A 27,797-nucleotide genomic window follows, 5' to 3' on the forward strand; every position below is an offset into this window, starting at 1 on the left:
CCATTTGGTCATTTTAATTTCCCAGAAAATTCTGACTCAAAGAAAAAGAGAAAAGGTGTACAAAATATAAAAAATAGAATATAAAGAGAAAAATGTGATCACAATCAAACAGTAAGAGCAGGGAAGAGGCAAATAAGTGACTAAAATTTTGTCCATGAGAGATTCTGTGTCCATCTTCATACCTCTTGATGAATTTCCAGCACAGCAGAAGACTTCCTGACCGTGGTCACAGTATGCAGCCTAAACACAGAAGAAAACTAATTAACACCTACATGTGTTGCACACATACATACACACACATCTATACATATAAACCTCAAACTTAACTAACATAAAACTTAAAAAATAACAATTTAACTTATAATATTTAAATTCAAAAAAATCCTGCAGGCAGAGTATTCTGAAAATCGAGCCATCAGGTTGGGCCCTGGTAAGTTTGTTGTTGTTCAAGAACAGAACTCATTGCATACCTACCTCCTATTCGGTTGGGTTCTGTGTCTCAATTACTGAAAGGTTGCTCTTGGATAAAATGACATTCAAACAAGGACACTTGTGGGAAATTCAGTGACAATAGCATTGCCAAGTTCAAAACTCTGTTCTTTGTTCCCTATGTTTACTAAAATATAGGAAATGTGAAATGTTTCCATTGTCTGTCACACACACACACACACACACACACACACACACACACTATACCTTTTGAACACCACTAGCCCATCTGAGATTAGTTTAACTGGTCTATCTTGTTCCCCAGTGCCTCAACATATGTGTGTGAAGATTCTAAATGCCTGAGCTGCATTGCCCGCACTTTCTCTTCTCAGGCACTGAAGAATTTCAGCAGCTACTGTAGAAGAAAGCCATCTGGGAGAGTTCATAAACCTTACAAACAGTTGAAACTCAAGACCACTTAAGGCCAACCACAGCATGGGTGCTGTCTGGGCAATATTACTTCTTTCAAAGCTCATTGGAGTTCCTATTACACTGCCAGGGAAGAGAAGCACTGTTTACAAAATCCAGGAGCGTACATCTGGACAGCCAGGTGTGATGAATAATAACATTTCCAAAAGGACTCTTGGCCACATTTATTTTATCTTTGACTCGTCTGTGGATATCAAAGTCTCAGGGGATTCACTTCAGTGGAGAAAGATGAGTTAACATTTAATGAACTGTTAAAATTACTCAGCATTTATTCCAACAATTTCATATTCATCACATTAGCTTTTTTTTTATTTGAACTCAAAACATTTCCCAGGAGCAGCTTCCATAATGAGCAAATACATAATATATTTCAGAGCTTGGAAATTAAAGAACAATGAGATAAATAAATCCAGTTTCATTGATTTGGATTATAGAAACATATTACTAGCTTCATATCTCTTTATCTCACTCTTTGGGCTTCCATAGTACCCATTTTCCTAGCATCCTCGCAACAGGGATAAATCAGACAAGGTTGGGGATTCTTTGGAAAGTTAAGAAACCTCCAGCCACCACCTCAAATCAACAACTCATCACACCTCCTCAGCATTCCTTCCTGAAGATGTGTCAACCACTGGAATCTAAAAACTGCTCCAAGATTTAGCTTTTATGGTGAGAAACTCAAACTCTGGTGTTCGAAAATAGCCCCTATCTTCCTCGTGCAAAAGTAATCACTATATATTGTACAAGCAGCTAAGGGAAGCAGGCAAACTGATCTGTCTCCTGCTGGCTGTTTTTTTTAAAGGGTGGTGACTCCAAAAGGAGAGAGAGAATAAAAGGGAATGCCCTGCCACAGAGGCAGGGTGGGATGGGGGGGGGGGGATGGGGGAGTGGGAGGGATACTGAGATCCGTGGTGGGAAATGGGCACACTGGTGGAGGGATGGGTGTTTGATCATTGTATAATTGAAACCCAAGCACAAAAATTTGTAAGTCTACAACTGTACCTCATGTTGTCTCACTAATAAAAGTTTTTAAAACATGTTTTAAATAGATTAAAAAAAAATAAAGGGTAGTGATTCTAACTCACTTTCTTCCAGATAAATTTCCCTCCATTTTTGGATGTTGATGTGCTGCTCACATTGGTGGGCTAATGTACAGAATCCAGAGTTAGTCTAAGGCAAAGTTAAGTGAAATCTACCTTCAGCCATTCCTTTCAAATTCCCATCCCCACCAGATGAAGAAGTGGCTCATTATTTTCTCCCACAGTTACACTAGTAAAAGTGTTCTCCCCACCTGCACTGATCATGAGATATTAGTATTTTATAAGGTCAAAGTCTTATTACTTTCCAAATAGAGGGATTTTAGCATTTAAATTTAATTCTCAATTCAGTGTAAATGGTGCGTATCACTCACAATGTTTAAAAAAAAACGCATTAAGAGTTGCCACCTAGAGCATCTTCTCTCTCTGTTTTTTCCTGTGTGTGTATATGTGTGTGTGTTTGTGTGTGTGTGAGACACACACTGTGTGATCCTTACAACTTTGTTAGATATTGTTGGATTAGCCTTACAAACAGCTCATCCTAATCTCTAATTTGCCCAAAGATAGAGAGCTATTAAAATAGCAAGATTTAGAGTGAAAAATGGTCTCCAGACTCCATTCACAGCAGGATCTTTTATTTATTTCTTATTGTTTTTTTTTCATTTCATCCTTTGAGAACACCAAAGGTCAAAAGACTTGTCACTAGGCTGGGGATGTGACTTAGTGGTAGAGCACATGTCTTGCATGTCTGAGGCCCTGGGTTGGATCCCCTTAGCACCATCACTACCAGCACTATAACAAGAACTATATTTTTATTTGCCACATGGTGAGGTAAAACAGTAGAGAACATAATTAAGAGATCTAGTAGAACTGATAGGGGTGAGACAGAGCAGGTATGCTACTTATATCCAAGAATGGCATTCATCTTTCCATTGATCTTGCTTTTTAAAAATCATTAGCCAAAAATCAGTAAAAGAACATGACAAAAAGGGCTGGAGTGATAGCACAGTGGGTAGGGCATTTGGCTTGCACATGGTCAACCCGGGTTCAATTCCCAGCATCCCATTATGGTCCCCCGAACACTGCCAGGAGTAATTCCTAAGTGTAGAACCAGGAGTAACACCTGTGCATGGCCAGGTGTGACCCAAAAAGAAAAAAAGTAAAAAACATGGCAAAAAAGTCTTATATCTAATCCTAGCTTTATCTGCATTCCTTAGTTACTTAGGGAAAACTATCTAGACCCCAGGTGCATAGAATTAAGAGGGTTTAGTGAGTCTGGAGCTGTCTCAGAACGTTCATATAAACCTATGAATTCAGGTAATTCCTTCATATGCTTCTTAAATTTCTGGTCCACAGTGAACAGAGCATCACCAGGACCTACTCTGAGTCTTAATCATCGTCAGAGAAAATGGTACTTGATCCTCAGACTCACTTGTTCATTTGGGTGTCAGAAATAGCTTGAAAGAGCGAGTTTTAAAATTCAACAGTTCTAAATTTAAATTCCTACTCTACTACTTCACTGGGAAAACCTGGACAACTTCCAGAATCTTAACCTAACTTGCATCTCAGTTTCCTCATATGACAAGGAAAAAATTAATGTGAGACTCTTAAAAATATAGAACCTGAAAGACAGTAAAAAAAATGTATCTCCCTCTCTTAGTTTTTACCTCTTAGCTATTGATATAAATGTCCCCAAACAGAAAACATTTTTTGTTTATGAATTTAATTTTGGATCATTAGCAAGAAGACTGTTATTCAGAGGGAATAATTTGGTTCCAGATAAGGAAGAGTGAGGAATAATAGTAGATCAAATGTGCATACCTCCATTTTTTTTTACTCTTAATCTGGGGCCTGGGGACACATTCCCACTGTCAATCCATGTATCCAATCCCAACCTATCTAATTATTGGCTTTTACTACTTTTCATGAACATATAATAAAGTCTGCCTTATAAAACAAAGTGATTCGCTAAAGCCTACCTAGGATGACAGCATATCAGCTAGTGTGAGCCCTAGTGTGAGATTTTAAAATAAAATCAATCCATATTGTTTATTAACAACTTCTGAAATGTTACCTGAAGTCTTCCAAAGATTTCTTCTTGGTTGCCCTCAGACCACCAGATTGGCAACAGGCAAATCTGTAATCGATGACCTGATAAATGATTGGATTGTACATTGCTGCTGATTTTGCAAGGAGGGTTGGCACCACAGAGAGTTGAATGGGGATGGAGTTGGGCCTCCCAAAAGCTGACCACACAGAGACCACTGCATAGGGAATCCAGGCAATCAGGAAGCCAGCACAAATCAACATTGCCACCTGGTGAGGCAAAGCAGCAGAGAAGAGAATCAAGAGACCTGGTGGAAATGACAGACGTGGGGAGGAGCAGGTATCCTACTTACAGTCAAGAATGGCTCTTATCTTTCCATTTATCTTGCCTGTAGGAATCATTTCATATGGATCTCTGAGACAGTCAACCAGAATAAGTTATTACAATTCTTTATCCCATTTTCCTCTCCCTATTCATTCATCACTCTAAAATCTGAATACCCAAAATCCTGATGTTTAACCCAATGCAAGTTATCAAGAGTTGCACTACGAAAGAAACCATGCTTTAAAAAAATGTACTGCTCCTGAGATTTTCAGTGTTCTCAACGTATTGCCCCTTAAAAACTCAATGGAAAATGAGTCCACTTTGATGAAATTTTAAATCACCCATATCTGCCCCGGAAAACATAAAAGTCTGCCCTTATTTGAAATTCTAATGTAAATCTTGTTTAGATATTTTTATTAAATGTTATTTCTTTGGGCTCTAGTGGTTCTCAAGTTTGAGTGGAAATGTTCAAAGCACAAAGTAAAATCAAGATTTAACCAACATAGGTTTTATAAAACCACACTTTGCCAGGAAGAAATTTTCTCTCACAAATTTAAAATTATCTTAAGGGTCTCCCAACTTTTGGCCCAAAGAATTAAAAGTATCCTCACTGGGTTCTCATAATCTGAAATTCTGTTTCTTTAGTAACATCATCCTAATGAATGCACTGTGACTACCCAACCGTACAAATCATCTCCTTTTAATTCAAGAAACCCTTCTTAATAGTCTTTTGTGCAGGACATTATCCCAAGTGCATGAAGGCACCATTGCACATACCTTAGTTCCTGGCTGGTGTCGCCTTAGAATAGAAATAACTACAGTACAAGGCAGAATAAGATTTAAGTGCCAGCTCAGAGGAGGACAATATTACATCCTATAGGGGAAAATTAAGAACAGTTTCATGGAGAATGTGCTATTTAAACACATGTTGGTAAGTAAATAAAAGAACAGTAGTTTAAACCAGCATGAGCAACAGTGTAGACAAGTATGTATAAGACTTGTTTGAGAACTAGTGAACAATTCACTTTGGTGTAGACACGTATGTGTAAGGCCTGTTTGAGAACTAGTGAACAAGTCACTTTGGTATATGAAAAACAAAAAAAACAACCAAGGGAGTTGTGGTGGAAAGAAAAAAAACAGCAAAGTATTCAGGCTTCCGTGTAACATATCAGCTGGCTTGCATTGAATTTCATGTGTGCTTTGAGGTATTGAGAGACTCTTGAGCATAAGTGCTGTGCTTAGGAAGTTCTCATGCAAAATCAAATAGAGTAGAATGAAATAAAGGCGGAAAAACATATGTAAATCATTCAATAAAAATGGTATTAATGAGTGTATGCATTAAAGGGGGATAAATCAATGAACAAAGGAGACGTACACCCAGCCTGCATTTTAGGAGGTTTACATAACAGTCTGAGAAATAAAAGGCATCTTAATATAAAAGGAGTATTGTCACTGGAAAATAAAAATCCATGCTTTGGACTTTAGGGCTGGAGAGATAGCGTAGCAGGTAGGGCATTTGCCTTGCATGCGGCTGACACAGCTGACCTGAGTTTGATTCTTCTGCCCCTCTCGGAGAGCCCGGCAAGCTACTGAGAGTATCTCGCCTGCACAGCAAAGCCTGGCAAGCTCCCTGTGAAATATTCGATATGCCAAACACAGTAACAAGTGTCACAATGGAGACGTTACTGGGCCCGATCGAGCAAATCGATGAACAATGGGAGAACAGTTACAGTGACAGCTTTGGACTTTATTTAAATTTGAACTATCCCATGTTCAAGTATGATAATGGAATGTAAAATGCAAAATACTGGGGAAAATGTATACTAGCAGTAATGGAATGTGTTACCCCTTAAATAAAATAAAACCAAAAATAAAATCCCCCCCCCAAAAAGAGAAGTTGAACTAAGTTCACTGTCAGTATACTTATACTAGATTATTTTTTTCTGTAAGGTAAATAATAAAACTACAGTGAGATTAACTCTGTGTAATGAATGCCTGGTTTTTTGGTTTGCATTTATTTTCCTTTTCCCACTATAGTTTCTAACTTAGTTTTGCCAGTGTTTCTCACAAGAGATTTTTTGTTGTTGGCATGGGACGCATCATATGACCAAGACTAAGCAGAAAATGTCATACCTCTGACTACAGCAGTAGAACAGGGGAATACAAGGGTAGAATGAACATAATTAGACCCATTTGGGGGGTTATCAGGGAGCTGTTGGAATTGACTTTCTTTGTACTTTTCAGTTACTAAAACTTGAAAAGATGTTTAAGCTGTGATTATGTGTCTTGAAAGCGAAGAGAGTTGTGTATGCTTTTGTGTTTGAATAATTTAATTGGAAATCTTTTTATTCATAACATGGTCATTTATGCACCAGTATATTTCAATATGCTCTTGTGGAAACAGCACTATCAAAGTCAAGAGAACGGCTTTATAACCCCACTTGGTTTCCAGAACAACCTCTAAATAGGGTGTGTTTACCCTGGGAGCCCCACAGCTGTGGTGTATGTTAGAAAGAAGTATAGAAAATCCACTTTAAAGTGTCAGGTTCCCAACTTCCAGCCCCAAATGTCAAGGTTCGTCTCTAAAACTGAACTGTAGCCCAGAAGCATCTTAGAGTCCCCACCTTGTATTTAGTGATTCTAAGTCCCCAAGAGATGAATCGAGTGAACCCAGAACTCCAGCTTATCATAAACCCTGTGTTAGAGCACAGAAACCTCATGTTTGAGTCCTGAACCAGCTGATACTTGCATCACAGTCATAAAGAGCCTAATTCCCACATGTCATTCTCCCACCTCTTGGTTTTCCATCTTCCTGCAGATGCTTATCCCAGGAATGCTAGTATTTGGTTTGGTTTCTATGACTTTCAATTGTAAATGCAGTGACTACCTCCAAGCTCACTGTGAGCATCCCTTTTTTTTCTTTTCTGCATCCCCAAATAAACAATAACTATATAAATAAAACTTGCTTTAGCAGATGTCTGGGAACTTAACATAGCTGCATCCTTTCTCCTTTGGTGAGTCATATGATGATTTCACAGTATCTCAAAAGCTGTTTTCTGTGTTGCTGCCAAAGTCATTGACAAAAAATAGATTAGCACTTAGTCCATAATATTTTCTACATTTTACATATCTTTTACTTTAATGGGAGTGTGCAATGGGGTACAGGAAGGAAGACTTAAAACATTTGCATTATGTTATCCTTTTAAGAAGGACATAGGAGAATTAAGTAAACCATGGTTTAAATACCTAGCAAATGAATCATTGTGGTTTTACTGAGATTAGAATAAAGTTAAATACTTTAAATGGAATGACTTGAAATCAAGTTCAAAATAGCAATAAAACCCTAAATCTAAGAGGCACTAAGCATGTTACTTACATTTTTGAAGTGTATACAACATTAGTATATGACACATTTTCTATAGCATCTCATGTAAAATATACTCTACAACATATTAAACATTAATATATTAAATATTATAGCTAAAACATACTAGACAAAACTTTTAAAAATTAAGAGTTAGTTACACTTAGTTTTCCCAGCACTTTCTACTCAACTTGGAAATGTTGAATTGTATTTCATCTTTTTCCAACGTGTTTCTAGATTTCTTTACTTCTTTCTGTTCTCCAACATTTCTTCCCCAGATAACCTTAAATCAAGTCTAAACCAAGCATCGTTTTTTATCCATAAACATTTCTTAAATTATTTGTTTTTAAATTGCTTCACTTTTATCAGTGTCTTCGGGTTAACTGGAAAAACAGTGGAACTTTAAATTCTTAAATTAGACGTTTTTGTGGGAGGACATTCACAGAATACATGTTTAGCATCTACAAAAGAATCACACATCTGCAGCCCAGTTCATTTTAAATATATCTTTCTGCATAGGACCCAGGAATATCAGTGTACTCCAGATACAGTTCAAGTCGGCATTACTGTTGCAAAAGCAATAGAGTCTGCATTCTTATCAATTCCACTGAAATAGTTAACTAAATTAATAGAAAACAGGGATTATGAGTAAATGTTCCATATTATGTAAGGGTGTTTGGACCCGGTGCCTAAAAATTGTTCCAACAGACAATGGTTCCAAATGACGCAGTTCCAGTCATCTCTTGGAGTCGAGGTAGAGCCCAACTGTGGGGAAGTTATAGAGGAACAAAACTTCTGATTCACTAAGAACAACTATTCCCAGGCCAACAAAACTCCGTCATTTTCCCTGACTCCCCTAAGGAAGTCTCAGCCTAAACAAAGAGACCCAACATAGGCAAAACGAAAAACACTTATAAAGTAAATCCTTACCCCCAAGCTATTGATGACACTATAGTCTCTCTGGGGAATCCTGTTATCTCTTGGAAGCATTTATTTTTCCTCATTTCTTTTAACAAAACTATTTCACTTCAAAGAAACAAAACTCAAAAACAGCGTTTTACTCCCTTCCACCGGATTCAGTGCCCAGAGAATGGGAAAATTTTAGAATTACTTGAAGCTGCATACTACTTTGAATAATAAAAGAAATGAGAAAAAGACATAGAATTGATGTGTAAATGAAGACTTCTGAGAAGAAGCAAAGGCTATCTTACCCAAAGCAATCTACAGATTCAATACAATCATTATCAAAGCACTAGCATCATGTTTCAAGGAAATAGACCAAATAATTCTAAAGCTTTTATGGAGCTACAAACACCTTCATTACCCAAAGAAATTCTAAGGGAAAAGAAAAAAAATAAAATCATTCTTTGACTTTACATGCATTTTGAAAAAATAGCAATTAAAATCAAGTGAATTTGGAACAAAAACAGGTATAGATACCAATGAACAAAATTAAAAGACCAGAAATAAAGTAGGGAAGTCAAGATCATATGATGGAGGAAAAAAAAACTCTTCCTCTAAATAGTATTGGAAAAACTGGGTTTTCAGGTAAAAAAAAGTCAAAAACAAATTAAAAAGAAAACAAACAAACCAAACGACTAGATCACAAGATGAATAAAATTATATTAAAATGCAGCAATGCAACAATAAACTCCAATTATGAAACTTCAGTCCTCCCTCCAAGAGGAAGCCTAGTAGTTAGTGGTACTACCAATAGCAAGGAGGAAGTTGGGGAATTGAACAACTATGACCTACCTACAATGTCCTCATGTATATTAAAATAAGGGTGGTGGATCAGAAACATGACACTCTCAGTCCACTCAGGTTCAATCCTCAGCACCATAGATGGTCCCCAACCCCTCTAGGAATGATCCCTGAGTATAGAGTTAGGAGTAAGCCATTAGTTCTGCTGGTTGTGGCTCAAAACACAAACAATAGTAATAAAGCATAATAAGCGTTGGTAACTTTCCAAATATTTAGTAATTTGTTCAGCTCTATGTATGTATGGTTTGAGTATCTTCATTTTGTTGACAGAATGACAACTGTCCCAGACCCTCTTTCATACACTTACAAATAAAAAATTTTGAAGTCTACCCATATTCTACCCTGATTGTGATCTAAGTAGAAACTACTAACATGCCTTTTTCTAAAGTAAAAGAAGAATTTTGCACTTTTCTATTGCAATTTTCTCTAATCTTAAAACACAACAATTCTAAACAAGCAAATGCTGTGATTGAAAGAAGATTGTGTAAACTAGGTCATGCCACTATCTACATCTGTACAGATGTCCTTTGGTGTTTTGATCTAAAACTGAGTGCAAAAGTCCCATTAGTCCATATAATATTGTATACTTATACATCATTTTCTCTTCAAAGATCAGGAAATAGTGTGTAAGTATACAATTAAAAATAAAACAAGGAAGACTTTACCATTCATTACAGATGAACCAAGACTTTGTGGTAGGGAGTCATCTACTCAGAAGGTATTCCCAAAGACCTTTAAATAATACAACCATTCTAGTCATTTTCAGTGACTCCTGGAAATTTAGAAAATAAGCTAGATTATTTAATTCCTCCCTTCACTGAGGTGAAATAAAAAAAATCCAGTGAAGCTGATTGCTTGCCCAGAATAAGTAACTCAAGATACAGAAAGTGACTTTGACTAACTTATGCAGAATGTGTTAGTAAAGCATCACTGAAGATGCTAGATTTAGACCTGACGACCAAAATTATACTCCCAGACTGTGACCTGAACTGGCTCTGATGCAGAAACCACTGCTTCTAGAGCCATTTCCTCTGAAGAGAGCTCCCTGTTCCTTCACTTAATGTCACTACTTCTTCAGACAGGCAGATGGAGCTGGTACCTAGCTAGACTCGAGCTGCAAAGTGAATTTTGGAGAATAAATGACCCTTTTGGTATCTTCTAAATTAAAAGTTGATCTTCGCACAGACACATTGTTTCTCCCCCCACAGAACTCCCTTGCAAAACTCAAAATGTTGGAAATTCCTTAAAATAGAAATCTAGGATGCAAAAAAGGAGTTCAGCCAGAAGCAGCAAAAATAAATAACAAATGTTAGTAAAAATTCTCAGAGGCTGTCCCCAGTTTCAAATTCTTTCCACCAACCAATACATAGCACATCCTCAGACAATATTTTTGTTTGGCATTGATGAGGGAAGAAAAATATCCTGGCCAACCTACAAAAAAATATTATGTGAGGACATGCTTTCATTATGCACTGTTTTGCTTGAATTTAAAATTTCCTAGAACCTATGGAGAAACTTGTGTTGTGTGAACTACAGAACAAAGCTTATAAAGAGGTGCAAGTAGAGAGGTGAATGACAGAGGACCTTGGGACACCAGAGAAGTGGATAGTGGGAGAGGGTGTGGTGTTTGAACATTGCATGCCTGAAACTTCATTAATAGCATTGTAAATCTTAGTGCCTTGATAAAAATTAGAAAAATAAAGGAATTGCTAGTCTTCGGAATACTAAGTGAAGAAAAAGATACACAGCTTCGTCTCATGGACCTTACTAAATAAGGTCCATTGAACAAAATAAGTATGTCATTGAACAAAAATAAGTATGTCATTGGCATACACAAGAACAAGTATTTCACTGTTGATGAATTCTAATTCATGACAAGTTTTAAGAAATATATAGAGAAATAGCAATGAAATATTATAATATTGGGACTTGAATTTAGTATGGGGATGCTTCCTTGGGATGTGACATTTCAGATATGAACAACTAGAATGAACAGAGAGATGGAGTTAGTTATTTGGATTTTTAAAAAATCAATACAGTTCAGTACCCCACAAACCTTCCTAACGGTCCATGTTGGTAAGTATCTCTGAATTGGAACCCACAATGAGAAATAACATCCTATAAACCATAAAAGAGGAGATCATTTGAGAGAAGTCTACTTCTGAGGTTTAGAAAGGCTTCATTATCAATGTGAAAGAACAAAGAAAAACAAATGTCTCCTCAGGTACAAAACAAACCAAAGCACTCAAGTCAGGAGGGACTGCTTTGGACTCATCAAGGCAATTAAAGTATAGATCATATTCAACAACTGACCATGTTCATTCTAGTCATGTGGATTAAGCATTAGCAGGCACCAGGCAGGGTGGTGAGGGGACAAGGAGCTTGTGGCTGGGAGATTGAAAACAAACAAGAAATGAAGCATTTGTTTTCTATAGCAAAGAGTGACTAGCACCATTTGGTAAAAGACATGTTCTAAGTGCTCTGATAGCCAGGAGGGTTCAGAAGGTGTTCTAGGAGAAATAATGGAATTGAAGAGAAACCCAGAAACTAAGTATAAGTCTGAGATACTAATGGTGATCTACAAGAGTTAGATGAATAAATGAGAAGTACCAATTAGCATATGCCATGGTCATATTTGGAAAAATTAATCTTTGCTTCTGTCTTTATCTTCCTGTCACCCTCATCTTCTCCCTCATTACAGGGGAAGTTATAGTGTTCATGGTACTATGTGAAGGCTTTTATAAAGCAGAAATACCTGAAGAAGTAAAATACGGTTGAAGTAATCATAAGAATTCTCAAAGCAATCTCCTACCACTTTGTGACAAGCACATTTCCTCATTATTTTACACTGAGGTATAGAATTTTATGTTAGTTTCAGGTAGACAGCATAAAATGTTTAATCGATCCAAACACCCCACTATAAGCTAATACTGCAGTTACCTTGGTCAGTTTCATTTCCAGCACATGGCTGCTATGAATCCGACTGTCGAAATGAGCTACTTCTTTGGAGGAGGACTTAACCTTGGCAATGATCTTCACATAGGAGAATACGATCACAGCCGTTGGCAGCAAGAGGCAGAAGAAGAGGATGTTCAGGATGAAAATCTGGCCCCCTACTGAGGCCTGGGCCAGCCACCAGTCCAGAGTGCAGGAGGTTCCAAAGGGCTCAGGTGCGTAGTCCCCCAGACCTACCAAAGGCATGGTGGTCCAGAAGGAAGCATAGGCCCAAATGACTACCAGGCAGATGTAGGCGTGCTTTCTTTTCAGCCAAACCCCTGGAGATGGAAGAAAAGCATTACCAGGATGTAATCTGCCTACACCCAAATACCTCCCCTTGATATGTCAAATTCCACATCCACAGAGTTATTCCATTGGATTCTGGGAGAAAAGGTGAGATAACTGAAGTCTGAGGGAGGGTGGAATACAGGGAGAAAGTTCCAGAGCATGGACCTTCTTTTCTTAGAAAATAACATGGAAAGCAAATTCACAGGAAACATTTTCTTTAGGCATATGGGAGCCTGGGGAGGGGGAAAATGACAAAAGCTAGGGAAAGGTGACACTAAAAAAAATGAGCGGATCCCGCAGAACATGGACAACCTTGGGAAAACATCTGGAAGGGACTTTGCAATCTTAACCAACGCATGATGTCATCAGATAGAATAAAAGGACCCAGCCTAAGAGCGTATGTAAGTGGGTCATCCAAGGTAAAGTCCTTTGGGGAAGGCGAGAACAGATAAAATATTGCTTGCAATTCTAGCTTTCTTCCTAAGAGGCTCCATACCTCTCATCTTATTTTGTTTTCCTAAGCACTTGTCAAGTGTGGTTGACAGGCCATGATGATGACTGTGTAGTGTGATGTTAGCTGCTGGCATGGCTGGGCCAGCTCAGGGAGAGCAGAGGTTTTTTTTTTTTGCTTTTTGGGTCACACCTGGCGATACACAGGGGTTACTCCAGGCTCTGCACTCAGGAATTATTCCTGGCGGTGCTTGGGGGACCATACGGGATGCTGGGAATCGAACTCGGGTCAGCCGCATGCAAGGCAAACGCCTTACCCGTTGTACTATAGCTCCACCCCTGAGAGAGCAGATTTTTAACTCTTCAGCCATTATTGATACCAGCATCACACTCACACAATCATAGCAGGAGAGGAAGAGTCTAGATGGAGTGTCTCATGCTCTACCAAAGTAATTATGTGAACATATTTCCAGGAAAACAAAAATGAGCTCCACTTTTCAGTGCTAGTTTCCATTAACCAAAAGAGAACTTCAAGAGGGAGAAACAGTGCTGTTTTCTAAGACAAACTGTAGGCATTACTGATTGTTGTTGTTTTTCTCCAAATTCAACATAACCACCAAAGATATGTTATGTCAGCCTGTTCTAAGTCTGCTGCCTGCATAGGAAATTACCTTCACACCCCACTTATCACCTCAAACTAAAAGAATCCAAGAAGGGATTCACTCCTAATGTCTTGATGTTGTACAAGCAGAGAAGAAATATCAGAACGTAGTCAATAAAAGCTGAATGATTGATTTCTTAATAGCAACTAAAGACCTGCCTATACTTAATGCCACGGGAGGTTTGGGAAGTCAGAAGGTCTAATTCTTTTCATTCCTAGATTTACTTCTTCAAGTATCCTTTTTATATGCCAGTGTACTTAGCAGTAAAATGGAAAAATAACAATATATTACTTACATGTCTTAATAAGACAAAATGAAATCATGTAAGTTCCACTTTGCAAACTATGAAGACCTACCTTTGTATCATAAAATACAAATTTCTTGAGTCCATTCAGGTAGGGGTAACAATCATGTAGCCACAATATTTTCAGCACTTATTTATCCCTTACAATGGATAAGACATTGGTACGGGTAGTCACATATATCTATGGGAGTTGCATAGGCAGAGGGATAAGCATTTATGGTTAAGGTTCTCGGTGAGGTGTTTTATACTTACATTCGAGTGTGGTGAAAGGCTGGCAAGTACAGGAGGGAGTAGATTAGTAGATTGGTTCTGTGTTGCTCCAGGAGTCAGAACTAGGACCAATGGGTGGAGGTTACTGGGAGGCAGTTTTGTCTCAATATAAGGAATAACATTGTAACAGTGAGAGCAGACCCACCGGAAAATGGGCTGCCTTGTGCAATAGTAAGCTCCTGGTCACTGGTCATTGGAATTATTCAAGAAGAGGCCAAGTGGCTGTCTGTCAGGGATGTCTTAAAACAGTTCATCACATTACATGGGAGAAAAGTCTACATGCCCCCCAGCGACCTTCCTATTCCAACGTTTTAAGACACTGTGTGAGGGTTGGAAAGTGCGTCCGATCGAATGATGGAACCATACTACAGAGAATCAACCTTAGATGGAGCTGGAAATACACATATGCTGTTCCCCATTTCCCATAAAGAGTTATGCTTTGCCACGATTTCAAGGGTAGGCAGTAATATCTCTTTAACAGACCCAATATCTTTTTCCCTCCCGTTGATCGTCGATTTGCTCGAGCGGGCCCAGTAACATCTCCATTGGAGACTTTGTTGTTACTGTGTCTGGCATATCGAATACTCTCGGTAGCTTGCCGGGCTCTCCAAGAGGGGCGGAGGAATCGAACTCGGGTCGGCCATGTTGGCCGCTTGTAAGGCGAATGCCCTACCCGCTGTGCTATCGCTCCAGCCCCAAGATCTAAATTCAAGAAAATATTTTACAAGAAAGCCCATTCTAACCTTATGAAAATAAAATTTAAAAATTAAAAAAAAGGAAAAGAAAACCCATCCTGCAAATATTCCCAGGAAGCTGACTGTTTGACCTTCTCTTTGGTCAATCTAAAGTTATATTTAAAAATGTTTGTAGGACCAATAATAAATTTACAAAGAATAAAAACGGAATCTAAAATTATCCCAAGTACGTAAAATTGTATATATTTGTTATATTAAAAATTTGGATTCAAGCTGTTTTTAATAGGTGAATTTAAATTATTTAGAAAGAGGAGATAAATTATTTTAATGTGTGAGATTATAAAGAAAATGATTCATAAAACTACTCTCCCTTGAGAATGATTTCCTTGAAGTTTGGGGCTTTGAACTATCAAAATATAAAAAAAAAGGGACTGGGGAAATTACATAAGGGTAAGGTGCTTGCCTTACAAAACAAAGACAGCAGTTAGAATCCCCAAGACCTTATATGATTCCTAGAGCACCATCAGAGATCACTACTGAACACAGAGCCCAGAATATTCACTGAGCACCCTCTGCTGTGTTTAGCACAAAAATTCGCTTTCCCCAACTTCTTTTGACTTATAAAATTGGTTTATTTATAATTTGGTATTTTTAAATTGTTATTAGAATTTTAATTTTTCTGTATTTCCCTGGAAGGCATCCTCTGTTTCCTTAAATCAGGAGGCAAAGGATAGGAAACCTCAGCAAAGTCTGAATTTAAGAGATTTACCTGCTGCTACCATCAGTAAAAGTAACTGTTAACTGCTGATAATTAGAAGAACCAAAAATTCTTTGATGCATTCAAATGATGTCAACGTAATTTAAAACTTAATGATTTTTAAAAGATTCATAATTTTAAAACCAAATTAGTTAAATATAAAAGAAAATTCCATCCCCTTAAGTGTGTCAAGCCATGTGAACTTCCCCACTTTACATTCCAGGCCATGTTTTGTCCACATGGCCACACCCACTTTGACAAAAGAAGGAAGACCTCTTTATCTAAGAACGTCAAATCTGTGCCGGGTTCTCAGTATTAATGTTTTAGGGAGATTAAATAAATTTTCAGGACTTAAAAAAAAAAGCAAATGTAAATAAGCATCTAACTTTTAGCATATAGGATCAGCTAATTATTTTTAAATAATATAAACATAGTGTCTGACATCTTCCTGATCATTTGCTGAACCCCTCACTAATTCTTTCATCTTTCTACCTACCAATATCATAAAAACAATTCTGAGTGATGTATCTGTTCCCGTGGCTTTTCCTGCAGGCACAACTCCACAGCTCTGGGATCCTGCATCCTTGAATTCACAGTGAGCCTGAACATACTAGAAAACACTAAGAACACCATTTTTTTTTTATCATTACCCTTACTATGTGGTAACCAGCTAAACATCATGAACCCAACATCCTTTCATTGTACTTCATGTCTTCTGTGTGATGCCAAAATGTGGTAGAAGCTTACATACACACTCACACAAGGAAACTCATCTAAAAGTACCATAGCCAGACACCAGGCATTGCTATAAAAGTAACACGTTCAAGAAACCTACATGGACACAAGTTCAAATCTTCAAACACAGGTTAGAACAAGATAGGCTATAAGTAGAAACACTCTTGGCATGTCTGTGGTTATTAGTAAGTTTTGTCAATTACCTGCGGGTAAAATATGTGTAGCTCTGACACTCAATTCACCTAACTTTTGACAATCACGGAGGGAGGAACCTTCATACTTACCATAAGAGAGATAGCAGATTTTCAGGTATCGGTCCAGGCTGACAGCAGTCATAGTGATAAGACTTCCACAGCCAAAGAAAAATCCAGCCCATCCATACCATCGGCAACCCATCCAGCCAAACACCCAGCGGTGACAGAAGCAAGAGATGATTGTGAATGGTTTACCTACAACTAGAGCACCAAGCAAAGTGTCATGGGAATGTCCCTCTACAGGAAAAATTTAGCCCTATCTCAACTAACTGCTGTCTTACATTTTATCCTGACAAGTGATTGCCTTTTCAGTCTGATGTGATTATAACCAGGCTTGGATTTCTAAGTTGTCAATGATTTCCCCATTCTCCTTTAGTTCTTTTTCTACAAAGCTTGCTTCTAGTTGAACTCATACCGTACCCTGCACTGGCACTTATTCATTCTTGTCTTCTCTGAAGAGAACGTGCTAAATGCTCCCTCTTTGGCTCTCTGAAACCAGTTTTCGACTTATGATAGGAAAACCAAGTAACTGATATTTATAGTCTCTAGACCTGGCCCAGTATTCCCTTCTTTGGTATGCAAATATTGAATACCCACCTCCCACCCCACAGTAATGACTCAGTGCCTAGTAGGTAACAAGCCCAGAGCAATGCGCTAGAAGGACAAACCGAGGTCAACCAGAACAGCCTTAAACTTAACAGAACAAACAAAAGAACCAAATAGTTCATAATAGGTGGCTTAAATGATGAAATGATAGGGTTGTGATGAATGGCATGAAATACCAAAAAGAAAAAGTAGACAGAAATGTTTCATTAATAGGAACTGGGAAGAGAGCTCTGGGAATGCAATCTTTAGGGACATGCCTGAATCTGTGGTTGAAAGTCAAGCAAATATTTAGAGAAAAACATATTCCACTGAGACTAACACCCAAGAATGGCCGAGATTAGTACCAGGAATTTTACTCCATGGCTTGGAGGCCAACCACACATACTAGGGGAAAAGGGAGCTCAGATCGAGGAGGGAACACAAAATAAAGGTGTTGGGAGGATCCTCCCAGGATGGGAGAAGCATGTGGAAAGTAGACTATAGACTAAACATGATTGCCACTCAATGCCTCTTTTGCAAACCACAACACCCAATAAGAGAGAGAGAACAAAAGGGAATGCCCTACCACAGAGGCAGGGTGGGATGGGGGGATGGGGGGTGGGAGGGATACTGGGATCCGTGGTGGTGGGAAATGGGCACTGGTGGAGGGATGGGTATTTGATCATTGCATAATTGAAACCCAAGCACAAAAATGTGTAAGTGTACAACTTTACCTCATGATGTCTCACTATTAAAAAATTAAATTAAATTAAAAAAAATATTCCAGTAAAGATAATGCAAACTCCAAGCCTAAATGAAAGGTCTGCTGGGTGGTTGGCAAAGGCAGCATATAGTGAGTGTAAATGCCTTGTGTTAGTTAGTGTGTGTATTACTGTCCATGATATCACCTATCAGCTAACACTCTTCCTGGGTAAGGAGACCCATTAGCTTTCTTCTGGAGTGGAGATTTTGATGAACGTTTGAAATGCCATTCACAAATATAAAGTATAGGAGACTAACACACAAGGATAACAGAGATTAGGGCCAGGAGGATCGCTTCACGGCTTGGAGCACAGCCTCACATGCTGGGGGGAAAGGCAGCTGGGTTGGAGAAGGGAACACTAAGTGAATGATACTTGGAGGGCTCGCTCAGGATGGGAGATGCGAGCTCAAAGTAGACTATAGACCAAACATAATGGCCATTTACTACCTTGTATTGCAAGCCATAATATCCAAAGGAAGAGAGAGAGTAAAGGGGAATGTGCCTACCACAGAGGCAGGGAGATGGGGTGGGGTGGCGGGAGAGTTACTGGGAACATTGGTGGTGGAGAATAGGCACTAATGGAGGGATGGGTACTAGATCATTGTATGACTGAACACAATCACAAAAGTTTTTAAGTCCATTGCTATCTCACAGTGATTCATTAAAATGACGCCTTCAGGGTCAGGGGAAAGAGACCCATTGTAATTACTGTAATTACCTCCACTACCTCCACTACCCAGCCTCTGCCACCCTCAAGGACGCTTTCCAGATTCATTAAAAAATTATCAAAAATTATCAAAAATTTGAAAAATTTAAAAAATTAAAAATAAATAAAATGAGATGCCACCTACAATGTCTCTCTCTTCTCGATTAGTGAAATGGTGTTGAACCCAATGTACACAAGAATGACTGGAACATTGGTTTGCTTTTTTTTGTTGTTGTTGCTTTGCTTTGCTTTATTTTAAAGAATAATCCGGGTTCAAAGCCCCAGTTATTCTAACTTAATCTGTCTGGAGTAAACCTACACATCTCCCAGGTGGATTTTAATACATATACACAATAAAAAGTGACTTTTTAATTATAAAAATTTAGTTGTATAGATAAAATATTTCTGCTTCTTAGATTATAAATTGACCCAGGCGGGGTGGCCAGATGGGGACGATGTGGGTAAAAATTCCACAAAGTGGATTGGAATGGAAAATGTAACAGAAATAGAAATACTCAGAGGTTGAAGAGTGATCAAGTTTTATGGCCACAGAGAAAACTATTGTCTGGAAGAAAACACTTAATGGTGAATTGCTCTAAAGCTGAGTAAATGAGGTGGTTTGTGCAATTCTAGTGCAGATTTTGTTCGGTTGAAAGCATTCTCAATGTGTCGAGCCCATTAAAGGGATTTTATTCAAGCCTAGTGTGAATCCAGTTCACTGGTGAGGGGTGTAGCTGAAAGGACAGCTTTCATTCAAATATTTCATGTTCTGTGAGAACCTTCAGGGATCAACCGGGTGAGCTGAACAGGAAGCAAAACATTCATGTTGCGACATCGCCACCGCGTGGTCACAGTCAAAATAGCAGTCACTTGTCATTTTCAAAATTTCCCTTTTTGGCCTTGACTACTTTCACAGCAAAGAGCCGACATGTGATGCTCCTCTTGCTGTATTTTTCCATTAGATCTCAAGACTTTTTCAGTCTGTGTATACTGAGCAAAACTTTCCCCAAAAAAAACACCTACCTCAATGAGGACAATGAGCTCTGTGATAGTGACTCAAAAGAAGGAAGCTAGTTAGTAAAGGCTTGTATTTTAGACATTGGCAGTAGCAGAAAAAATATATATTTATGAAAAACTTTTTAAAAAAATGTTTTGACTTTTTGGGTCATATCTGGTTCTGTTACTCCTGGCCCTTCATTCTGGAATTACACCTGGCTGTGCTCAGGGGACCACATGGGATGCTGGGGATGGAACCCAGGGTGGCCACTTGCAAGGCAAACACTCTACCCGCTTTCCCATCACTTCAGTACCCTAGAAAAATACTTTTGAAGGGGAACTTTAGACAGTAAACCACGGAAAGTTTTCCAGAAAAAAAAAGAGCTAATGAAAGCTTCAAATTCAATCTCTCCCTCTCTGTAATCAATAACAGAATATTGTTATTCAGAGGTATGTTTTAGTGGATCTAGGCAGTTTTGAAATTTTCTAGACTAAAGAAACAGGATGGCCTCACACCATAACATTCATATTTGTAGAAATAAAATACAGTAAGAACTTAGATTCTAAATCCTTGCTGCATTGCCAGAAAAGTCAAAGGAACCTGACAAGGATCAGAGGTTTACAATTTGGACTGCATATTGAATTTTAATTATCCTGATGACAAAGTAATATTTACAACCATTTAAATCAAAATGTTACTCTGGTTTAATACCCAGGACTACTTACGGTTTTCCCAGCACTACTGGGAATGATTTCTGGTCACAGAGCCAGGAGTAAATCCTGAGCATCCCTGGACATGACCACAAAAAAAATTTAAAAAATCAAAGTCTTGGGGTATGAAATTCAAATGTGGGTTTTCTTTTTGTGAGTTCCCCACACACTCCTCGTGGGGAGCCAAGTTTGAAAAGCACTGACTGGGGCTGGAGCATTAGCACAACGGATAGGGTGTTTGCCTTGCACGCAGCTGACCCAGGTTCGATTCCCAGCATCCCATATGGTCCCCCGAGTACCAACAGGAGTAATTCCTGACTGCATGAGTCAGGAGTAACCCCTATGCATTGCCAGGTGTAACCCAAAAATTGGGGAAAAAAAGAAAAGAATAGCACTGACTGTTACATTGCACTTAACTAGCTCCTTCTAGATCACCTCCCACCCGGTAGCCATTCTTACCCTTCAAGGCCTGGACCTCTTGATATTTATTTTAGCAAATTTCTGTTAGGTACAAAGGAGAGTTAAAAACCATCCTTTTGTTTTTACCTGTCTATTTATGATTTCCAAATTGTTTCTACCACTAGACTTAAAGTATCTAATAACACATCTGGGGCCCTGTATTATTCCAGATTTTATACTCAGCCCCTAACCTGTCTGGTACATAAAAAGGAGACAATAGATGTTGTATTCATGTTCTCTGAACGACACTATGGTGATAGTACTTCAAACTCTGAGAAAGACGATTTGTGAAGGGTGAAATAAGGCGGTTTGTGGACATGGGGTGGTCTCTGAGCCAGTGACTGCCATAACAGGGAATGGTTCAAAGTCCCCAAATAAAAAATCATGACTCTGTTACCTGAAATGCCCAGATCACAGACTGCTAAATTGATAGTCATTATTTCAGCAGGTCTCAGCTTCTTCTTTCGTCTAGAAGACATATAAAGGACATACCCATTTCCAAATGTGGACAGAATCCCTACAAGGAAAAATATATAAATTCCCATCATTAAAATGAGGATATAAGCACAAAAGTATTAAGAAACACTTCTCAATTTCAAAAAAAATGGACACCATAGATTTAGAGGGTGGTGAGAGGACTCTAAATAAAAATCTAAATTAAGAAGATGAAATAAAGAGCATGAGTTGTGAGTGAGTGACAGGTGAGGGTTGGGTTACCTCCAAAGGGAAAGGAGTCAGGGGTTATAAGACTGAACTTACCCAGAAAAAGGAACCACTAACTTCCCAGTGAAGCTCAGGAGGGTGTGGGAATCCCAATGGTCAGTTCTTGTACCGGCCCCCAGGGTGGAGTATTTCCTTAGCCACTTTTTGTGGAGTATTTATTGGCTTTATAGAACTCCCTCCCGCTGATCGGTGGGGTTGATAAATTCTGAAGATGAAGAGACCCAAACCCAATGGAGTGTTTTCACTAGCACTGTGGACTCCCGTGGAAGCATCGATATTCGGAAGAGGCACAGGCCAAAAAGGCAGGCACAGCGCCCTGCAGGGAGAGGATCGTCTCCTGGAACCACATCCCAGGCCCTTTGGCCTCCGAGGACAACGTGGACTCGATATCTGCAGCTGCAACTGGACTAGGTCTCAGGGGGAAGTAGGTGACATTGATAATTTGGGTTCTCCCCCTCCCACCAAAGGGAGGGAAAGTGACCCTCAACCCACCAACCTACTAGCAATAGGATAAGTTTTTATATCCTTTTATTAACTACTTGTCTTGGCATTACAATGAAACTGTTCAAAAGTTCTTGTAAACCCAGTTTAAATCCAAAAAGACCCAATCCCTACTGACTTTATTTAAGAAAAGAATACACCTACTTCCAAAGCTTAACATGTAGAGTAGATTTCTTCAGGAATTCTTGCTTCATAGTGTAGCTGTGTATAAATGAGAATCTGGTACAGCTGCCTTTAGTAGTAAGGAATAAGGAGAGTATTAACAGGAGAAACCCAGATTTTTCTAATTTAATTTCTACTTCTCCACCACAATTCATTGGGGGCAGGGGGGGCAAGGAAAAAAAATGTGTGTTCCAGTTGATGGTATGAAACCACCGGGAACTAACTGCATTGTGCTCTCAGGGAATTCAGAGTCTCTGGAGTCAGTGATGCCTAGTGAGTGGTCCAGTTAAAACCTCTTTTAACTTTCTTAAGAGAGAAGAGGAAAAAAATAGAAAAGATTATGGAGTTCTAGGACAAACCAGCTAAAACAAAATTTAAGTTAGTTTAAAGGAAACCCGCTAACAAGGTACACTGGGAAATTAAAAATGTGAAAGCATGGCTTGAAAAGGTATAAATAAATGCCATCTACTTTGCATCCAAGGAGACTAACAATAATAGGTAGACATATGCATTTGGTACACAAAGTTCGCTGAAACACCTTTGTTTTTCTATATTTTGTCTGACATGTTTAATTTCTTACTTTTTCTTATATTAGTATTAATTCTGTTTTCTAAGGTTTATCTGAGTTCTTCCAATATTATTTCAAAAAAGTTTACTCTCTGAGCAGCATATAGATTATTTCCAAAGATAATCTTATCTATAGGGAAGATTTAGAAAATGCTTTCAGGAGACTTAAAGAAATAAGATTAAGAAGATAAAGACTAAAGGCAGAAATGTTCAGATGATCAAAATCCTGGTTCTATGAATACAAAAAAATCTCATCTATAGACTTTTAATAAATTAAACATTTACACAGTGAAAGTGTAAAGTGAAAACTGGTATGCAATTCTCCTTCATTCCAAACTTAGCCTTCTCTTTCCACCTTCTGATTTTCCCTGGGACTTCAAAAGTCCATGGCTTTATTATACGCAAATAATGAGAGAGAAGAAAGTGACATGAAAAAGGCAATTCCATTCACAATTATGCCTCAGAAAATCAAGTACCTCGGAATCAGATAAACTAAAGAGGTAAAGTACCTGTACAAAGAAAACTACAAAACACTACTTCACGAAATAAAAGAGGACAGGAGGAAATGGAAACATGTCCCCTGTTCATGGATTGGGAGAATTAACATTGTCAAAATGACAATACTCCCCAAAGCATTGCACAAATTCAGTGAGATCCCTATAAGGATACACATGACAGTCTCAAAAGAAATGGAGCAAACACTCCTGAAATTCATATAAAACAATAAGCCCGAACGAATAGCTAAAGCAATTCTTAAGAAAAAGAAGATGGGAGGCATCACCTTCCCCAACCTCCAACTCTACTACAAAGTGGTAATAATTAAAACAGCATGGTACTGGAACAAAGGTAGAGCTGCAGACCAATGGAACGAGTTGAATAACCTGACACAAATGCTCAAATATATGATCATCTAATCTTGATAAGGAAGCAAGGAATGTGAAGTGGAGCAAGCCTCTTTATCAAATGGTGCTGGCAAAACTGGACACCTACATGCAAAAAAATAGGCACAGATCTCTCCCTAACACCATGTACAAAAGTTAGATCAAAATGGATTAAAGACCTCAACATCAGACCAGAATCCATAAGGTTGGCAAAACCCTCCACAACATTGAAGCTAAAGATATCTTTAAAGATGCTCGCCACTGGCCAAGCAAGTGGAAACAGATAAACAAATGGGACTGTCTTAAACTATGAAGCTTCTGCACCTCAAAAGAAGCAGTGACCTAAATACAACGACAGTCTACAGAATGGGAAAGGATATTCACCCAATACCCATCTGATAAGGAGTTGATATACAAGGCCTTGGTTGAACTCTACAAGAAGAAAACATGTAACCCAATCAGAAAATGGGGCAATGAAATGAAAGGAAGCTTTATCAAAGAAGAAATCCGAATGGCCAAAAGGCACATGAAAAAATGCTCTACACCACTAATCATCAGGGAGATGCAGATCAAAGCAACAATGAGATATCTCACACCACTTAGACTGGCCCACATGCAAAAGAACAAAAGCAAGCAGTGTTGTGGGGAGAAAGGGACTCTCCTTCACTGCTGGAGGGAATGCCAACTGGTTCAGCTCTTTTGGAAAACAGTATGGACAATTCTCAACTAATTAGAAATTGAGCTTTCATTTGACTCAGCAATACCTCTTCTGGGAATATATCCAGGAGAGGCAAAAAAAAGTGTAGTAGAAATGATATCTGCACTTGTATGTTCATTGCTGCACTGTTCACAATAGCCAAAACCTGGGAAATACCTGAGTGCCCAAGAACAGATGACAGTTAAAGAAACGTTCATACATCTACACAATGGAATATTATGCAGCTGTTAGAAAAGATGAAGTCATGAAATTTGAATACAAGTGGATCAACATGGAAAGTATCATGTTAAGTGAAATGAGTCAGAAAGAGAGGGACAGACATAGAAAGATTGCACCCACCTGTGAAATATAAAGTAACAGAATAGGAGACTAACACCCAAGAATCGTAGAAATAAGAATGAGGAGGTTTTCCTCACGTCTTGGAAGCCAGACTCACATACTGGGGGCAAAGGCAGCTCAGATAGAGGAGGGACCACCAAGTTGGGAGTACCCACTCAAGTTGAAAGATGCTGAAAGTAGACTATAGACTGAACACGATAGCCACTCAATACCTCTATTGCAAAGCACAACACCCAAAAGGAAAGAGAGAAAATAAGGGAATGCCCAGCCACAGAGGCAGGGTGGGGTAGGGGGAATGAGGTGGGGATGGTGGGAGGGATTCCGGGATCATTGGTGGTGGAGAATGGGCACTGGTAGAGGGATGGGTACTTGATCATTGTATGACTGAAACGCAAACACGAAAGTTTGGAAGTATGTAACTGTACCTCATGGTGATTCACTAATACAAAAAAAAATTTTTTTTAAAAAGCTCACCAAGAACCTTGGTTCCACTCTGGCTCCTTTGAGGAATCCAAGCAACCTCCCTTAAATCCATCCCATAAGGAAATGGAAACAGACAAAATAAGTCCCAAGCTTCGCTCCAGTATAGAGCAAATCTCTCCTGCACACTCTCCCCTCACACTTAGGGAATCTTCTAACACACACTTCTGCCTCTACCTACTGTGCCCTGACGCACCTGATACTCCCTTTGAGTATATTCCTGAACCTCATTTTATAGCTCCTTGTCTCTGTGATGAATATGATAGTGGACTTTATTTCCAACCCCACGCTCACTGAGTGAAAATTCTCCTGGTTTCCACATCCAGCCAGCTCTACTGACGCCCCCATCCTGACTTCACATAAAGCCCATCTTCTTTTGCTCCATCTTGCCAGGGTGGGAAATGGATTGATCCACCTTTCCATTTTGTATCATCTAGATAAGTTAGCTAGGTTAAAGATGCTCTTTTTTCTTTCTTTTTGGGTTACACCTGGCAATGCTCAGGGGTTATTTCCTGCTCTGTTCTCAGGAATCACTCCTGGCAGTGCTCAGGGGACCATATGGGATGCTGGGAATTGAATCAGGGTCAGCCACATGCAAGGCAAACATCCTTCTGGCTGAACTATCGCTCCAGCCCCAAAGACACTCTTTTAAAATGTATTCTTTATAATAGATTGAGACAGATTCAATTCAATCAATAAGATGTTTACTTTTCACTTTCATTGAAAGTGTTTATTAAGCTTCATATTTTTTTAAGCGTTGATTTTACTGCTGCCATATACAGAGAAAGTTTGCCCCTTTTGGCTACTGCTATAATCCCAGCAATTTAACGAATGGGCACTAAATATTGTACTTGTGTTTTAAAGGACATGGGGTCCATTTTAGGAAATGTAATTTAAATAAGGATGATAAAAACTAATAATAAAGTCAAGGAAATTTCTTTGCAGTAGAATTTCTGTTTCATTCTCATTGGTTTCAAGCACTGACTATAAAGAGGTCTGCAGACTTTTCTAATGCATTTGACCAGTTTCAAGAGGTTAAATGAAATTCTTAGCCAGTAATAAATAGATGAGAGAGAGAGAGAGAGAGAGAGAGAGAGAGAGAGAGAGACGGGAGAAAGGAGAGAGGTGAGAGAATTAGAGAAAAAAAGAGAAGGCTTGAGCCAACATCTGGAAAGATTAAAGGCAGACACACCTACAGACATAACCCACCTGCATACTGGTTACCCAATTTAAAACAACAACTTTGAATTTAAGAGAAGTAGTGTGGTTGAATTCTAATTGCCTAGACTATTGCTGTCAAATAAAAATAAAATGTAGGCAGAAATGTAAGTCACATATATGTTTTTTATCATAGTCACATGAAATAATAAAAATGTTCCTAAGTAACATTTCAAATATATTTGTTAAGCTAATATCTCCAAAATGCTATGGATTTGACATGGAGTCAATTTTTACAAAATTATTGAGGTATTATACCTTATATTTTTCTAATTTTAAATCTTCTATACCTAATATGTATTTATACCACTGTATATCTCAACACGGCACAGTTCAAGGGCCTCATAGGGTCACCACATTGGACAGCATAGTCTGGGTGCAAATGTACCACATTGCAAATTATGCACAAAGGTGCATAATTTTAACCCTGAACTGGATTTCATTCACCATTAGATTTTTCCAACTGGCACCAAAATCACTAAGTGATGCTACTGTGATGCATCTTTAGAAGAAGTAAATTTACTATGCTCATTGTCAATGCTAGCCCCTGGGACAAAATTTCCTCCTTTGTGGAAGGAGAACTTTGAATTAGATTATTTGAGATTTATGCTAAACTTATAGTCTCATGATTCTAGCAAAAGCATATTTCAAAAATTAAAACACTCTGATTAAATAAAATATCATTTGCATTAATTTTGTTATCCAGAGGACAGACCTAGTACCAAAGCAACCAAAAATAAAATGCCACCTCAAAATATATTATTTTGTTATTAAGAATGTCAAGGGATTATTATCCCTAGCATAAAGAGTGGTCATATCTAGAAGCATTGTTTGAACTCTGCAATACCTTCCTATTTTCTGTTTTTCTCCCTCTCTTCACCTTGACTCAAAATATTCACTGAAGTATTAAAATCTCCGTGCAAAATCAAGTGTTAACAACCCCATGAATTTTCTAGATGCAACCTTTGCACAAAAAAATTAAGAAAGCTTACCAATTATTGTCAGGTAAAAGCCAGCCACTAAATCCGCTTCCCAGGAAAGTTTGGAAGCAAAGGGATCTCCATCTCGAAGGTAATGGGGCAGGTTCTCATCCTGGGGTAGGACTGTGTGGTTTAGCGCCAT

At 38.5% G+C, this 27,797-nt stretch overlaps 1 protein-coding gene across 1 annotated transcript; it reads right to left on the reverse strand.

Moving 5' to 3' along the window:
- Positions 1-176: 176 nt before the first annotated feature.
- Positions 177-27,797, reverse strand: OPN5 (opsin 5). The gene is made up of 6 exons (XM_056126396.1): positions 27,668-27,797; positions 21,484-21,603; positions 16,897-17,067; positions 12,395-12,729; positions 4,030-4,271; positions 177-240 (listed from the first exon to the last, which is right to left on the reverse strand). Exons 1-6 carry the CDS (start codon positions 27,795-27,797, stop codon positions 177-179), a joined length of 1,062 nt encoding a protein of 353 aa, XP_055982371.1.

The sequence above is a fragment of the Sorex fumeus genome, unplaced genomic scaffold (genome assembly GCF_029834395.1).
Source record: "Sorex fumeus unplaced genomic scaffold, SorFum_2.1 ptg000061l, whole genome shotgun sequence".
NCBI lineage: Eukaryota > Metazoa > Chordata > Mammalia > Eulipotyphla > Soricidae > Sorex > Sorex fumeus.

Bases quoted from the DNA above. Each gene is read 5' to 3' on its own strand.
- OPN5 (XM_056126396.1), bottom strand. From the start codon at position 27,797: ATGGCGCTAAACCACACAGTCCTACCCCAGGATGAGAACCTGCCCCAT. The intron at 12,730-16,896 runs GTAAGTATGAAG...TTCCATCTCCAG, and splicing joins AATCTGCTATCTCTCTTATG to GGGTTTGGCTGAAAAGAAAG. The intron at 4,272-12,394 runs GTAACTGCAGTA...TTGCCTCACCAG, and splicing joins TGGAAATGAAACTGACCAAG to GTGGCAATGTTGATTTGTGC.